This window comes from Chiloscyllium punctatum, chromosome 11, assembly GCF_047496795.1.
Source record: "Chiloscyllium punctatum isolate Juve2018m chromosome 11, sChiPun1.3, whole genome shotgun sequence".
NCBI lineage: Eukaryota > Metazoa > Chordata > Chondrichthyes > Orectolobiformes > Hemiscylliidae > Chiloscyllium > Chiloscyllium punctatum.
The window spans coordinates 28,346,026-28,361,392 of record NC_092749.1 but is presented as its reverse complement, the minus strand read 5'-3'; the positions used below and the strand labels follow the sequence as shown (position 1 = coordinate 28,361,392).

The 15,367-nt window shown below is 43.5% G+C and overlaps 1 protein-coding gene across 2 annotated transcripts in view; it reads right to left on the bottom strand.

The window, feature by feature from the left end:
- Nucleotides 1–15,367, bottom strand: part of ryr2a (ryanodine receptor 2a (cardiac)) — a 758,045-nt gene that overhangs the window by 325,124 nt on the left and 417,554 nt on the right. For both annotated transcript variants that reach the window (XM_072580564.1, XM_072580565.1), the window contains exon 24: nucleotides 4,822–4,981. In XM_072580564.1, the coding sequence (XP_072436665.1) occupies nucleotides 4,822–4,981 (160 nt within the window). The remainder of the gene's footprint in view (nucleotides 1–4,821; nucleotides 4,982–15,367) is intronic.

The window sequence follows — 15,367 nt, the reverse complement described above, 5'->3', positions numbered from 1 at the left end:
ATGGACACAGCCTTAAGATTAGCAGGGGTAAATTTAGAACAGAAATGAGGAGACATTTCTTCATCCAGATAGTGGTGGGCCTGTGGAATTTATTGCCATGGAGCGCAGTTGAGGCTGGAACGTTGGGTGTCTTCAAGGCAGAGATTGATAAATTCTTGCTCTCGCAAGGAGTTAAGGGATACAGGGAGAGTGTGGGTAAGTGGAATTGGAACATCCATCAGCCATGATTAAAGGGTAGAGTGGACTCAATGAGGCGAATGGCCTTGCTTCCATTCCTATGTCTTATGGTCTTAAAACAGAAGGGCAGTAAATGTTAAAATAGAGCCAAACTAAAGCTCCAACCCCATGCATATACTAAGTTGGGCAATTAGTGGAGGGTTTGAGGTGGGGGCCGACTAGACAAATAAAAGGTGATATATGCTTAAAGGCAAAGGAAAAGGGTTAAAAACATGAGTACTTTGTATCAGTACTCACTCATAAGGAAAATGCTGAGAGAAGTGACGCTGAAGGTAGTGCAACAGTTTTTCAGAATATTCCATCTGTAGTCAAACTGGTGAGAGGTATGAGGCTGGAGATGTGGTAAATGTGGCACCCTTATTCATGAAAAAGTGTGAGATTACTCCTAGTTATTCCATGCCAGTCTGTTTAATATCAGTGGATGGTGAGGTTTTAGAAATAATGGGCTGGATTGTAGGAATTGCATCGTGGCTGGTACCATGGCAACCAAGGACAAACACAGGATTTGCATCGACTGACCCCTCTGTCCTTGTCCATGACATGCCCCTGATCTCTCTCCTGCAATCCTCACCCCATCAATCCTATGTACAGCAGGTCAAGCAGCATTCAAGAAGCAGGAAAATCGATGTTTCAGGCAAAAGCCCTTCATCAGGAATCGATTTTCCCAGCTCCTCAGATGCTGCCTGACTCACTGTGCTTTTCCAGTACCACTCTAATCTAGACTCTGATCTCCAGCATCTGCAGTCCTCACTTTCGCCCTGCACAGTGAAGTCATACCAGCTGTCCCTCTACAAGCAGCTACAAGGCAATAAGGAATCCCAATAGTATGAGAAAACAGTCCTCTAGCCTTCATCTCTCACCCGCAACTCACCTCTACATATCCTTCACACTATTATTATCATCAAGTCAGGGGACCAAATGTGGTTCAATGAAGAATACTGGAGGGCATGCCAGGGACAGCACCAGTTATACCTAAAAAGGAGGTGTCAAACTGGAAAAGCTGCAAGAGAAGGCTACTGCCAAACTGCATGAGTGGCTAATGATAGATCAAGCTAAGTAATTAGCAAACAGCTGAACATAGTCTGAGGAATAGAGCTGGACAGTTCAGGAGAGATGTTAGGAAGCCCTTCTACACAAAGAGTGGTGAAGTTTTGGAACTCTCTTCCACAATTGGCAGTTGATGCTTGATCAAATCTGAGATAGATAACTATTTGTTAGGCAAAGGTATAAAGGGATATAAGGCAGATATATGGAGTTCAGCCAAAGATCAGCCATGATCCCATTTTATGGCAGAACAGGCTTGAGGGACTGAATGGCCCACTCCTGTTCCTATGACCCTATTTCACAGCCAAGGGATCAGATCTAGGCTCTGCAGTCCTCACACACCCAGTTGTGAATGGTGATGGATAACTAAACAACACACTGGAGGAGGAGGCTCCACAAATATCCCAATCTTCAATGATGAAGGAGAATGCAGCATAGCAGTGCAAAAGATAAAGCTGAAGTAATTACAACAATCTTCAACCAAACTTGACAAGTGTATAATCCACCTCAGCCTCCTATGGAGGTCCCAAGCTGTTCTGAACATCGGTGTGGAGGGAGTGGATATTTATGGATGTGTTGCCAGCCAAGTAAGCAGCTTTGTCATGGGTGATGTCAAGCTTTTTGAGTATTGTTGGAGCGACACTCATTCAGGCAAGTGGGGAGTATTTCACCACTCTCCTGACTGTGCCTTGCTTTGGGACATGCTTCGGGAAGTCAAGAGGTGAGTTACTTGCTGCAGATTCCGAGCCTGGTCTGACCTGTTCTCACAGCCACTGTATTTATACAGCTTGTCCCACTCAGTTTCTGTTCAATGGTCACCTCAAAAGATGTTGGTAGTGGGGGATCCAGTAATGGTAATACCATTTTCATGTCAAAGGGAGATAGTCAGATTCACCCTTGTTAGAGATGGTCATTGTCCGGCACATGTGTGGTGTGCATGTTATTTACCAATTGTCAGTGCAAACCTGACAATTATCTGATCATGCTTCAGTATCCGAAGAGCTGCAAATGGTTCTGAACATTGTGCAATCATCTGCAATCATCCCCAGTTCTGACCTTATATTGAGAGGAACATTATTATTGAAGAGCTGAAGATTGTGCAGGATGACATTTATTGTTCCTATTTTCCCAAGCTATAGTTTTCTTATTTTTTTATGTGATACTCAGAGAAATAGTTTGCTTCTTGATTGACAGCTCTCAAACTGTCGCTGGGTCAAAATTATGAAAAGCTCCCCCTAAGGGCATTGTAGGTCAACTTACAGCAAGTGCACAGCAGCAGTTCAAGAAGGCACCTCACCATCACCTTCTCAAGGGCAACTACGGATGGGCAATAAATACTGGCCAGCCAGTGACTGCCGTTCCTCTGAATGAATTAAAAAAAACACTTGGGGCTGTGACCTGAGGGAAAAGGTCACAACTACACATGAGGAGAATGTCAACATTCATTCTCTGATGGTCATTGCTGCTGGTGCCAATGCCTGCTTCATCCTGTATGGCGTACACCGTGTTCATCCATTAAACCAATGGCAACAGTGAAACCCCAGCATCAAAGAAAGGAAACTCATTGTACTTATAATGAAAAGCAGTTCACTTAAATAATTGCTGTGAATTCTATCAGTTAGAAGTTATTGCACTGAATCTACTACTCACATCACACAATACTAAGGATGTGAAAATTTAATGCTTTTTCATACCAATTATGAAAGACTAACTGCCACATAATTCTCTGCAAAAAGCTCCTCTTGGCAAGATAAAAGGTTTTTTTTAGGACTCCTTTGGCAGTTGTGACATAATACAGAAAGCCAACACCTCAAAAACATCTTCCAGAAGGAGAAATTATGACTGAAAACAACATAAATTCTCCGTATTCAAACCAAAATATGTAAAATATCCGATGCTACATTTCCAAAGGAATAGTCAATACAAAGGCCATTCAGCCCATCAAGCCAGTTCCACCATTCAATAAGGTCATGGTTGACCTCTGCCTTAGCTCAAATTCCCTGCCTCTGATTCGCCTTTCTTGAATGACTGGCATCTTTCGGGTAAAAAAAAATCACGCAACACCAAGTTACAGTCCAACAGGTTTATTTGGAAGCACTAGCTTTCGGAGCACTGTTCCTTCATCAGGAAGTTGTGGAGTGTCCTTCACCTGATGAAGGAGCAGCGCTCTGAAAGCTAGTGCTTCCAAATAAACCTGTTGGACTATAACCTGGTGTTGTGTGTTTTTTTTAACTTTGCACACCCCAGTCCAATGCTGGCACATCCAAATAATGGTATATTAAGGGGAAAAAAAAGACTATTGGAACAGCTCAGCAGATCTGGCAGCTCGGCGGGAAGAAATCAGAGTTAACATTTCGGGCCCAGTTTCAGGACCCTTCCTTAGACATATTCAGGAAGTTGGGGGTTGGGAGTTTAGTGGAAGGTGAGTGCAGACTGGTGGGAAATTTCCAACGGAATCCAAATGCTACAGGTTTCTGTTCAGTAACAAATCTAGCAGATCCAATCAAAATTCCAGCCAAGGGCATGAGCAAGGCTTTTGTCACTTGCCTCCAGAAATGCATCCATGTAAGTTCCTGAAAACTATACCCACCTTGCTCTAGTTTTGTCTGTATAGAGGACTGTTGATGTCAGGCTTTAGTTATCTAGTGCGATCAGACATGGCCCAAATTGAACCAGGAGGACAGATTTCCAGGCTCACAGTCAAAATGGGTACTTCTGATGCACATTTTTTGCTCTTTGACTCAGGACATAGAGCACACTGACTGGCAGAACAAGAATTTGGGGACTTATATAATGTGGCACTCACCAACTCAATTCTGAAGCACACCTCTGGCTCCAACAGCAGCATGATTCCAACAAAGCTTTCCATCAACAACAAGAGGCATGTGTGTGTGTTTTTGAGGATGAAAGCACAGTGAGGTTTGTATATAGCCAGGATGTTGGGGACATGGCTGTTTTTTTTGAGTCCAGCTCGCAACAATCAGTTGCCGTTGTGGCTCCTATCTTTTTAAAGGTTGGAAGCCTGGCTCTGAGAAATGCCATTCAGCAGCTGTTCAATCTTAGCAGCATCACTGGGAGTGGATGGCCACTGCTAGGACTGCACCCAGCTGAAAGGGCACGGTGATGGACACCATCCTCAAAATAGGTGAGTCGGGTAGGGGCTGGCAGGCTAAAGGGAAGGGCAATGCTAGTACAGATTAGATTCCCTACAGTAGGTGATAGTGCCAAGAGAATGGTCACAGTGTGAGACATTCAAGTAGACCAGACCCACCCATATCCTGAACACCCACCAGCTGAGACAGTGCTGCAGCAGAAAATGCAGTGTTCAAGATAAATATGTTGCAACTGCTCCAGCTCTATAGCCTGAGAGAAGGATAAACATGCAGCAGCCTCTTGCTCAGCTAGTGATGGGCACATTAAAAATGCAAAAGCCTTCTGAAACTTTCATAGCTTCCATTCAGTCTAATCAGCAGCAAGTCCTGCAGGGCAATAACTTAGGATGTGACATCCATTGGAAATGCAGACAGGAACACAACTTGCCTGCTGAATGCCGTACGTCCAGCCTTGCCTGATGCGATCTCGAGCCCACACATTATGAGCATTCTCTGCCAGTTTGTCCACCATTGCTTCCTGGGTTGAGGTTAACTTGATGTGGCTCAGGTCCATCGGAGCTGGCTTATATCCACTTGGTAGTTGGTAGCTGCAACAGAAAACACAGCGATTCTCATTATTCATTTGTAGTTTATTTAGGTCTTAAAATGTGTGAAACTCAGAGCATTAACAATTGTGGTTTTGCAATGTGTGTATGAAATCTTGACAGTCACTGCGGTTTTCAAACTATTTTACCGATGACGTCTGGTCTACAACATTAAGCATACACCTTCAAAAATACCTTCCCTGCCCCATCTTGTAATATTGCCTTTGCTAAGACAAGACAGCATGAAGTAAAATGATGCCTTTTGCATCATTCATCCATCCTCATCACAGGTATAACTCAGGCAGTTTGTGGCTCCCTAATTAACAAAGAGGCCAAAAGTCTATAAAAACCAAAAGAACTACAGATTCTGTAAATCAGAAGCAAAACCAGAAATTGCTGGAATAGCTTAGCAGGTCCAGTAGTATTGGTGTAAAGAAATCAGAGTGAACATTTTGGGCCAAGTGACCCTCCCTCAGAAGGTGGGAGGCGGAAAAAGGACTTGAACAGGCTAGGAACGGTCACTTGACCCCAAAATTATACATTCTGGGAAAAAGAAACAACAAAGGAATAAATAACAGCTGTAGAACTGCGATCAGCAATGTACAGCCCTGTCATACTACATAACTGATTTGTTTTCCAACAAGTTATGATATCCCAATTATAAGGATATAACAAAAAATTGTGGATGCTAGAGATCTGAAACAAACGCAGAAATTGCTGGAGAAACTCAGCTGGTTGGCAGCATTTTAGGACATTAAATAGTAAGGGATGGGATCAGTTGTATGAAATATTATTAAGGGGGGAAGGCTCAACAGAGGCTATTGAACTTTCCAGAACAAGTAATAGGATAGAGAGGATGGAAAGATTCAGGAATCTAACCTCAGGCACAGCAAATAAGAGAACAACTATGAACAGGGGTTAGTCAACACAGAATTAAGAGTGCTGGACCTAAATGCATACAGAGTCCAGATTAAAGTGGTGCTGGAAAAGCACAGCAGGTCAGGCAGCATCCGAGGAGCAGGATCCTGCCTGACCGGCTGTGCTTTTCCAGCACCACTCTAATCTAGACTCTGATCTCCAGCAACTGCAGTCCTCACTTTTACCTAAATGCATGCAGTATAAGAAGCAAGGTAAATGAACTTGGAGCACAAATTGAAATTGGTGAGCATGACACAGTGGGTATCACAGAAACATGGCTCCAAGGGAATCAGGGCTGGGAACTAAATCTCTGAGAATATACATCCTATCAAAAGGATAGGCAGATGGACAGAGGGCCTTGTTATTTAGAAACGATATTAAATCGATAGCAAGAAGTAATATAGATTCGCGAAGCATAGAATCTGTGTGGGTAGAGTTGAGGAACTGTACAGGAAAAAAGACCCAGATGGGGTGTTGTGTACAGGCCTCTTGGATATGGGGAAGAAAATAAATCAGCAGATAGAAAAGGCATATAATAATCATGGGAGGACTTGAATATACAGGTGGACTGGCAAAATCAGGTTGGTAATGGATCTGAAGAAAAGGATTTTGAGGAATGTCTATGAGATTTTTTGTTCTGAAGCAGTTTGTGTTAGTACACAACTCGTGACCATAATTCTATTAGATCTAAAATAATGATGGAAAAGGATAGACCAGATCTAAAAGTTGAAGTTCTAAATTGGAGAAAGGCCGATTTTGACAGTATTAGGCAAGAACTTTCGAAAGCTGATTGGGGGCAGATGTTCACAGGTAAAGGGACGGCTGGAAAATGGGAAGCCTTCAGAAATGAGATAACGAGAATCCAGAGAAAGTATATTCCTGTCAGGGTGAAAGGAAGGCTGGTAGGTATAGGGAATGCTGGATGACTAAAGAGATTGAGGGTTTGGTTAAGAAAAAGAAGGAAGCATATGTCAGGTATAAACAGGATAGATCGAGTGAATCCTTAGATGAGTATAAAGGAATTAGGAGTATACTTAAGAGGGAAATCAGGAGGGCAAAAAGGGGACATGAGATAGCTTTGGCAAATTGAATTAAGGAGAATCCAAAGAGTTTTTACAAATACATTAAGGACAAAAGGGTAACTAGGAAGAGAATAGGGCCCCTCAAAGATCAGCAAGGCGGCCTTTGTGTGGAGCCGCAGAAAATAAGGGAGATACTAAATGAATATTTTGCATCAGTATTTACTGTGGAAAAGGATATGGATGATATAGACTGTAGGGAAATAGATGGTGACATCTTGTAAACTGTCCATATTACAGAGGAGGAAGTACTGGATGTCTTGAAACGGGTAAAGGTGGTTAAATCCACAGGACCTGATCAGGTGTACTCGAGAACTCTGTGGGAAGCTAGAGAAGTGATTGCTGGGCCTCTTGCTGAGATATTTGAATCATTGATCGTCACAGGTGAGGTGCCGGAACACTGGCGGTTGGCTAACGTGGTGCCACTGTTTAAGAAGGGTGGTAAAGACAAGCCAGAGAACTATAGACCAGTGAGCCTGATGTCGGTGGTGGGCAAGTTGTTGGAGGGAATCCTGAGGGACAGGATGTACATGTATTTGGAAAGGCAAGGACTGATTAGGGATAGTCAACATGGCTTTGTGCGTGGGAAATCATGTCTCACAAACTTGATGGAGTTTTTTGAAGAAGTAACAAAGAGGATTGATGAGGGCAGCGTGGTAGATGTGATCTATATGGACTTCAGTAAGGCGTTCAACAAGGTTCCCCATGGGAGACTGATTAGCAGGTTAGATCTCACAGAATATTGGGAGAACTAGCCATTTGGATACAGAACTGGCTCAAAGGTAGAAGACAGAGGATGGTGGTAGACGGTTGTTTTTCAGACTGGAGGCCTGTGACCAATGGAGTGCCACAAGGATCGGTGCTGGGTCCTCTACTTTTTGTCATTTACATAAATGATTTGGATGCGAGCATTAGAGGTACAGTTAGTAAGTTTACAGATGACACCAAAATTGGAGGTATAGTGGACAAGGAAGAGGGTTACCTCAGATTACAATAGGATCTTGACCAGATGGGCCAATGGGCTGAGAAGTGGCAAATGGAGTTCAATTCAGATAAATGCGAGGTGCTGCATTTTGGGAATGCAAATCTTAGCAGGACATATACACTTAATGGTAAGGTCCTCGGGAGTGTTGCTGAACAAAGAGGCCTTGGAGTGCAGGTTCATAGCTCCTTGAAAGTGGAGTCGCAGGTAGATAGGATAGTGAAGAAGGCGTTTAGTACGCTTTCATTTATTGGACAGAGTATTGAGTATAGGAGTTGGGAGGTCATGTTGCGGCTGTACAGGACATTGGTTAGGCCATTGTTGGAATATTGTGTGCAATTCCGGTCTCCTTCCTATTGGAAAGATATTGCGAAACTTGAAACAGTTCAGAAAAGATTTACAAGGATCTTGCCAGGGTTGAGGATTTGAGCAATATGGAGAGGCTGAACAGGCTGGGGCTGGTTTCCCTGGAGCACTGGAGGCTGAGGGGTGACCTTATAGAGGTTTACAAAATTATGCGGGGCATGGATAGGGTAAATAGACAAAGTCTTTTCCCTGGGTTCGGGGAGCCCAGAACTAGAGGGCATAGGTTTAGGGTGAGGAGGGAAAGATATAAAAGAGACCTAAAGGGCAACATTTTCACACAGAGGGTGGTACATGTATGGAATGAGCTGTCTGAGGAAGTGGTGGACACTAGTACAATTGCAACATTTAAGAAGCATTTGGATGGGCATATGAATAGGAAGGGTTTGGAGGGATGTGGGCCGGGTGCTGGCAGGTGGGACTAGATTGGGTTGGGATATCTGGTCGGCATGGATGGGTTGGACCGAAGGGTCTGTTTCCACGCTGTACATCTCTATGACTCTATAATGAGACAGGCTTAATTAGAGAGCTTAAGCTAAGAGTCAGTGCCCCTAATATGATAAAATTCAACCTGCAGTTTGAGAGGGAGAAGCTGGAATCAGGGATAACAGTATTACTATTGAACAGGGCTGAGTCACCATGGCTTCATCAAGGAGAGGTCATGCCTGACAAATCTATTAGAATTCTTTGAGGAGGTAATGAGCAAGTTCGACAGAAGAGTGGATGTGATTTATTTGGATTTACAGGAGGCCTATGACAAGGTACCACACAGCATGCTGCTAAATAGGATAAGAACCCATGATGTTAGGGGCAAGGTACTGGCATGGTTATAGGATTGACTGACTTGCAGAAGGCCGAAAGTAGGGATAATGGGGTCTTTGTCAAGAGAGCAGCCGGTGACTAGTGGAGTTCCGCACAGGTCCATGTTGGGACCACAACTATTCACGTTAAACATTAATGATCTTGTGAAGACGTTGTTGCTAAGTTTGCAGATTTCACAAAGAAAGGAGAAGGAAGAAGCAATGTTGAAAAAGCCAAGAGGCTGCAAAAGGACTTGAACAGGCTAGGAGAATGGGCAAGGAATTGGCAGATGGACTATCATGTGGGCAAGTGTGAGGTTATGTTCTTTAGTAGGAAGAATAGAGGCAGAGACTATTTTCTAAATGGGGAAGACTTCGGAAATCTGAAGCACAAAGGAACTTGGTAGTCCTTAGTAGTCCTGATTCTCTTAAGATTAACATGCAGGTTCAGTTGGCAGTTAGAAAGGCAAATGTATCCTGAAAAGCATTCATTTCAAGAGGTGAAAAGTCTGGCTCTGGAAAAGCACAGCAGGTCAGGCAACAATTGAGGAGCAGGAGGATCAATATTTCAGGTATAAGCCCTTCATCAGCAATGTGGGGTGTGGGGTAGTTGGGGAAGTAGGTTGAGAGATAAATAGGAGGGTGGGGTGGGGGTGGGGAATGCGATAGGTAGATGCAGGTAGGGGGTGATGGTGATACGACGGAGGTGAGAGTGGAGCGGATAGATTAAAAGGAAGATGGACAGTTCAGAGAGTTCAAGAGGGTGGTGCTTAGTTGGAGGATTGGACCTGGGATGTGGTGGGGGGATGGGAGATGAGGAAGCTGATGAAACCGACATTGATCCCATGTGGTTGGAAGATCCCAAGGTGGAAGATAAGGTGTCCTTCCTCCAGGCATTGGGTGGCTTGGATTTGGTGGTGGACGAGGTCCAGGACTTGCATGTCCTTGGAGGAGAGGGAGGGGGAGTTAAAGTGATCGGCCACAGGGCAGTGGAATTGTTTGGTGTGCGTGTCCCCAGATGTTCCCTGCAACGTTCTGTGAGTTGGCGTGTTGTCTCCCCAATGCAGAAGAGGGCAAGTACATGAGGTGTTTGGATACGCAGGATAACCTCTGCCAGATGTGGAAAGATCCTTTGGGACCTTGGACGGAAGTGAGGAGAGCAGGTGGGGGTGCAGGCTTTGCGTCTCTTGCAGCAGCAAGGGAAGATACAGGGAGTGGACATAACATGGGAGTCACAGAGGGAATGGGCTCTGCAGAATGCTGATAGGGGTGGGGAGGGAAATATATCCCTGGTGGGGGGGTCTGAGTGCAGGTAATGGAACCAGCGGAGGACATGCACTGTATTCGAACATTAGTGGAGTGGAAGGTGAGGACCCAGGGGGTTCTACCCTTGTTGCAGTTGGAGGGGTGGGGTTCAAGAGCAGATGTGCGAGAAGTGGAGGAGATGTGCTGGAGCTAGAATACAAGAGCAGAGATGCACCGCTGAGGCTGTACTAGGCTTTGGTCGGTCCGCATTCAGAATATTCAGTTTTGACTCCTGTATCCAAGGATGGCTGTGCTGTTGTGGCATTCCTGATTAAGGGCTTTTGCCCGAAATATCGATTTTCCTGCTCCTCGGATGGTGCCTGACCTGCTGTGCTTTTCCAGCACCACTCTAATCTTAACAGACATCACTGCACTATTACAATACAAACATAAGAAAGTCTTTGACAAAAGATTGTCAGTTTGAACCCGATGTACTCCTCCTAATTCTTCTGTTTTTTTTATCTGTGGGTTCATATCGCAGCCATGTATCCCCCAATTTGTTATGACCCAACCTGAATGAGGTTATCCAAGTTATTATGGTCCCAGGTAGGATGCATCAAGTTATCAACCTCCAGGTGAGGGAGAATGAACTGGCTCCATTTCTTTACTCACTGGCCCCTTGGTTCATTGAAACAACGTTAATTTATAAATGATCTGTTCCCCTTCTCCTAAACCAAAAGCATTTACGCTTTCTAAGGAACCAATTTAAACCCTCTTTCTTGAATAAACAAAAGAGTGAATTTTTCCAGTAACTATATGCAAGAAAAATTAATGCAACGATATACATGCTGATTAAGAATTTGAAGTTATGAATTAGAAGCATTATGAGTTAAGAAAAAGATGAAAGTGACAAGACATTTGGACAATTTCTGAGAGTTATTTGTGAAATATAGATGATGAAATATGAAAAGTTCAGCAGTTGTTTTCAAGATTCATAGTTTTGCAGGTTGCTTGAAATTCTTTTGTGCTGTTCCTTTTGAAAGATGTAGAAGCAAATCGGCCATTTGGCCCATCAGGTCTGCCCCGCTATTCGATCTTAGCTTAAACGTTTCTCATGCCCATTCTCTGCCTCTCCCCATAACCCTTGAATCCTTACCAATCAAAAATCTAAGAGTCTCTATTGTAAATAACTCAATGACTTGGCCTCCAAAGGTCTCTGTGACAATGTATTCCACAGATTCACCACTCTCTGATTGAAGAAATTCCTCCTCATCTCAGTTCTAAAGGGTTGTCCACTCATTCTGAAGTTGTGCTCTCGGGTCCTAGTCTCTTCTACTATTGGAAATATCTTCTCCAATGTCCATTGTATTCAGACCCCTTAATATTCTGTAAACTTCAATCAGATCCCTCCTCATCCTTTTAAACTCCCACCAACAGACCCAGAGTCTTTAACTGCTCCTTATATGACAAGCCCTTCATACCTGGGATAATTCTTGAAAAACTTCCGCTGCACCCACTCCACATCAGCACAGCCGTCCTTAGATACAGGGCCCAAAACTGAATATTCCAAATGCGGACTGACCAAAGCCTAGTGCAACCTCAGCGGTGTATCTCTGCTCTTGTATTCTAGCTCCAGCGCATCTCCTCTACTTCTCGCACTTCTGCCCTTGAAACTCACCCCGCCAACTCCAACAAGGATAGAACCCCCGGGTCCTCACCTGCCACCCCACTAATCTTCGAATACAGCGCATATCCTCCACCAGTGATGCCTGTCGTCAATGTAAGCACATTCTTAGCAGAGTTAGGGGAAAGTTACTTTAGAGGATATAAAAGTTCTGTCCTTCAAACAGTTAAAATGTTCAGCAAGGCACCCTAGATTGGATTATTGCCCAAAAGTCAAAAACACTCAAAATTTTAAAAGCGGTCACCAATAGTTTACACATGGAAATTGAGAATGATGAAATAGAGAGAGTAGCAGGAGAAATGTTAAAATTGGAGCAATAGAAATTTAAAATTTGATAAAACAAGAAAGAAACATGTGGGAGAAAGAGAAAAAAAGAGAAAGAGAAAGAAGAGACAGAAAGAGAGTGCAAAGTTGGAAAGAAAGCTTAGAGCATGAAGAGAAGAGAAAGAATTTCAGAAGTTTGAGCTGAGAAAGCTCAAGTTGAGGAACTGGAATCCAACAGTACCTCTTGGAGATATACTGGCTCATATTTCAGGGTAGAGACAGAGAATAGCTGGATCCAAGCAGGCCACTACACTGGCTGAAGATAATGAACGGATCCACAAAGCCCTGTTCCCAATGAAACACTCCCTAGTCACCCCCGACCACCTAAAAAGAGACAGGTGGCAACAGTACTGAGTACCTGTGGAAGAAAGGTAAATGCTGGAAGCCCTCCTCGAGACAGTAATAGTGGCACTGAGATGAAAAGTGAGACCAATAAAAGCATGTGGTTTAATTGCTGGAAGGTCAACCACTACAGGCTACAATATTTATCTGAGCACATAAGTTCCATGAAGAGAATGGGAGTCAGTCAGTGAACACAGCAGAACATACTATGGTTCTGACTGTGATTGCAACTCAATGTGAAGGCATGCCTGAGAGAGTGGATGAGGTTAAAAAAAATCCCTGAGAGTTACCAGAATTTTGTATCCAAAGAAAGAATTGCCCCATTTTCCCAGGGCAAGGCAAGCAAACTCCATTACAGTGATACTGAAGGATACCGGGGCCAGCCAAATATTATTGCTGAGAGACAAATGACCTTCACGTCTGAGAGTGCAGTACATACCAATGTGCAGGTTAATGCAACTGAAAGAGTATACATGCCCATTCCCCGTTATTGGGTGCATCTGGAGTGCACCTTGTCTCAGGACCAGTGACTTAGGAGCCTCTGCATATAGACATGGTCAACTCACCAATTCTGCTCCCAATATTCTTCTTACTTTATTCACCAAGCCAATTTAACCTTAAATGTTACTGTAATGTCTTCCTTGGCCATTAATACTGGAAGTGAATTCCAAAATGATTGCAACTGGGTGTGTAAAGATATTTCTCCTGCTAAAGCTAAACCTCATTCACTCAATTTTACACCTATCGTTCTTTATTCTTGACTACTGAACTGGAAAAAAACATCTTGTTTGCATCTACTTTGTTTCATCCTTTCATACATACAAACACCGATGATGATGCTTCACATTCTGCATTGTTCTAATGAAGAAAGATCCAATTCTCAAAGTCTTCTTTAAGTATATTTCCTCATAACAGGCAGCATTGCAGTGAATCTGTACTATAGTGACTTTCCGAATGGCACATCATATACAGACATGGCAGATAAAATGGAAAGCAGAATGTTTGCCTTTGTTGCAATGGCATGGAGCACAGAAGTAAGTCAGTCTCGCTGGAATTGTATGAGGCATTAGTGGCCCCATGCCTCAAGTAAACGATGTACAGTTTTGCCCTCCTAACTTAAGAGGAGATCTGGGTATGGGCTCTTGTGGTATCGTGGTAGCATTCCTACCTCTGGACCAGAAGGCCAAGGTTCAAGTTCTACCTGTTCCAGAGGTGTGTAATAGCACTTTTAAACAGTTGATTAAAAAATAAAAAAGGGCTTATTTGCACTGGAAGCAGTTCAGAGAAGGTTAAGTAGTCTTATCTCTAGGATGATGGGGTTAGTTTATGAGGAACAATTGAGTCTGTATTTTTCTAAACCCCAATGAATGAGAGATTGTCTCATGGAAACATAAGGGTCTGAGGGGGGTTGGACAGGGTAGATATTGAGAGGAGTTTGCACTCATGGGGGAGTCTAATACTAGGGAACTGATTTTAAAAGATGGAGAATTCAGGATGGAGATGAGGAATTTATTTCCTGAGCGGGTCATTTGTCTTTGGAATTCTCTTCTACAGACAGCAGTGGAGACTGGCTCATGAAATATATCCAAGTTACGTAGATTTTTGAACAAAGGAGTTAAGGGTTGTGGGACACAGGCTGGAAAATGGAATTAAGACCACAATCAGATTAATTACATTCATATGGAACAGTGGGGCAGGCTTGTGGGGTTGAATGCTCTAATTCTGCTCTGATTTCCTATGATCTTATGACAGTCAAACCCTAGCCTCCTCCCTACTCCCCAATCTCCTTCATCTTCAAAACATTAAAAAATGTTTTGACCCAAAGCTAGACTCAAGCGTCTGATGATGCAAGTCTGCATTTGGATTGGATAGCACATGCTGAACAAACCTTATCAGAAAGATGTTGTGAAACTTGAAAGGGTTCATAAAAGATTTACAAGGATGTTGCCAGGGTTGGAGGATTTGAGCTATAGGGAGAGGCTGAACAGGCTGGGGCTGTTTTCCCTAGAGCTTTGGAGAATGAGGGGTGACCTTATAGAGGTTTCCAAAATTATGAGGGGCATGGATAGGATAAATACACAAAGTCTTTTCCCTGGGGCCAGAGAGTCCAGAACTAGATGGCATAGGTTTAGAGTGAGAGGGGAAAGATATAAAAGGGACCTCAGGGGCAACTTTTTCACACAGAGGGTGGTACATGTATGGAATGAGCTGCCAGAGGAAGTGGTGGAGGCTGGTACAATTGCAACATTTAAAAGGCATTTGGATGGGTGTATGAATAGGAAGGGTTTGGAGGGATATGGGCCAGGTACTGGCAGGTGGGACTAGATTGGGTTGGGATATCTGGTCGGCATGGACAGGTTGGACCGAAGGGTCTGTTTCCATGCTGTACATCTCTATGACTGTATGACTCTATACTAATATCCAGCTTTCCTCTTGCTATAAACAACATACATTTGTACATAGGGACCAGCCCTCTGGAAATTAAAGGAATCTGTTCATGACTTGTACCTTTTGTGAATTACATGGGAGCTTGGGGAATAGCTTTTTCCATTGCAACACTTTGACCAACTTTACCAAACCAGCCATCTTAATTTATTTGCAATCATTTGAAACCTCACACTCATTATTTGTCTTGTTAAGTGAAAGACAAAA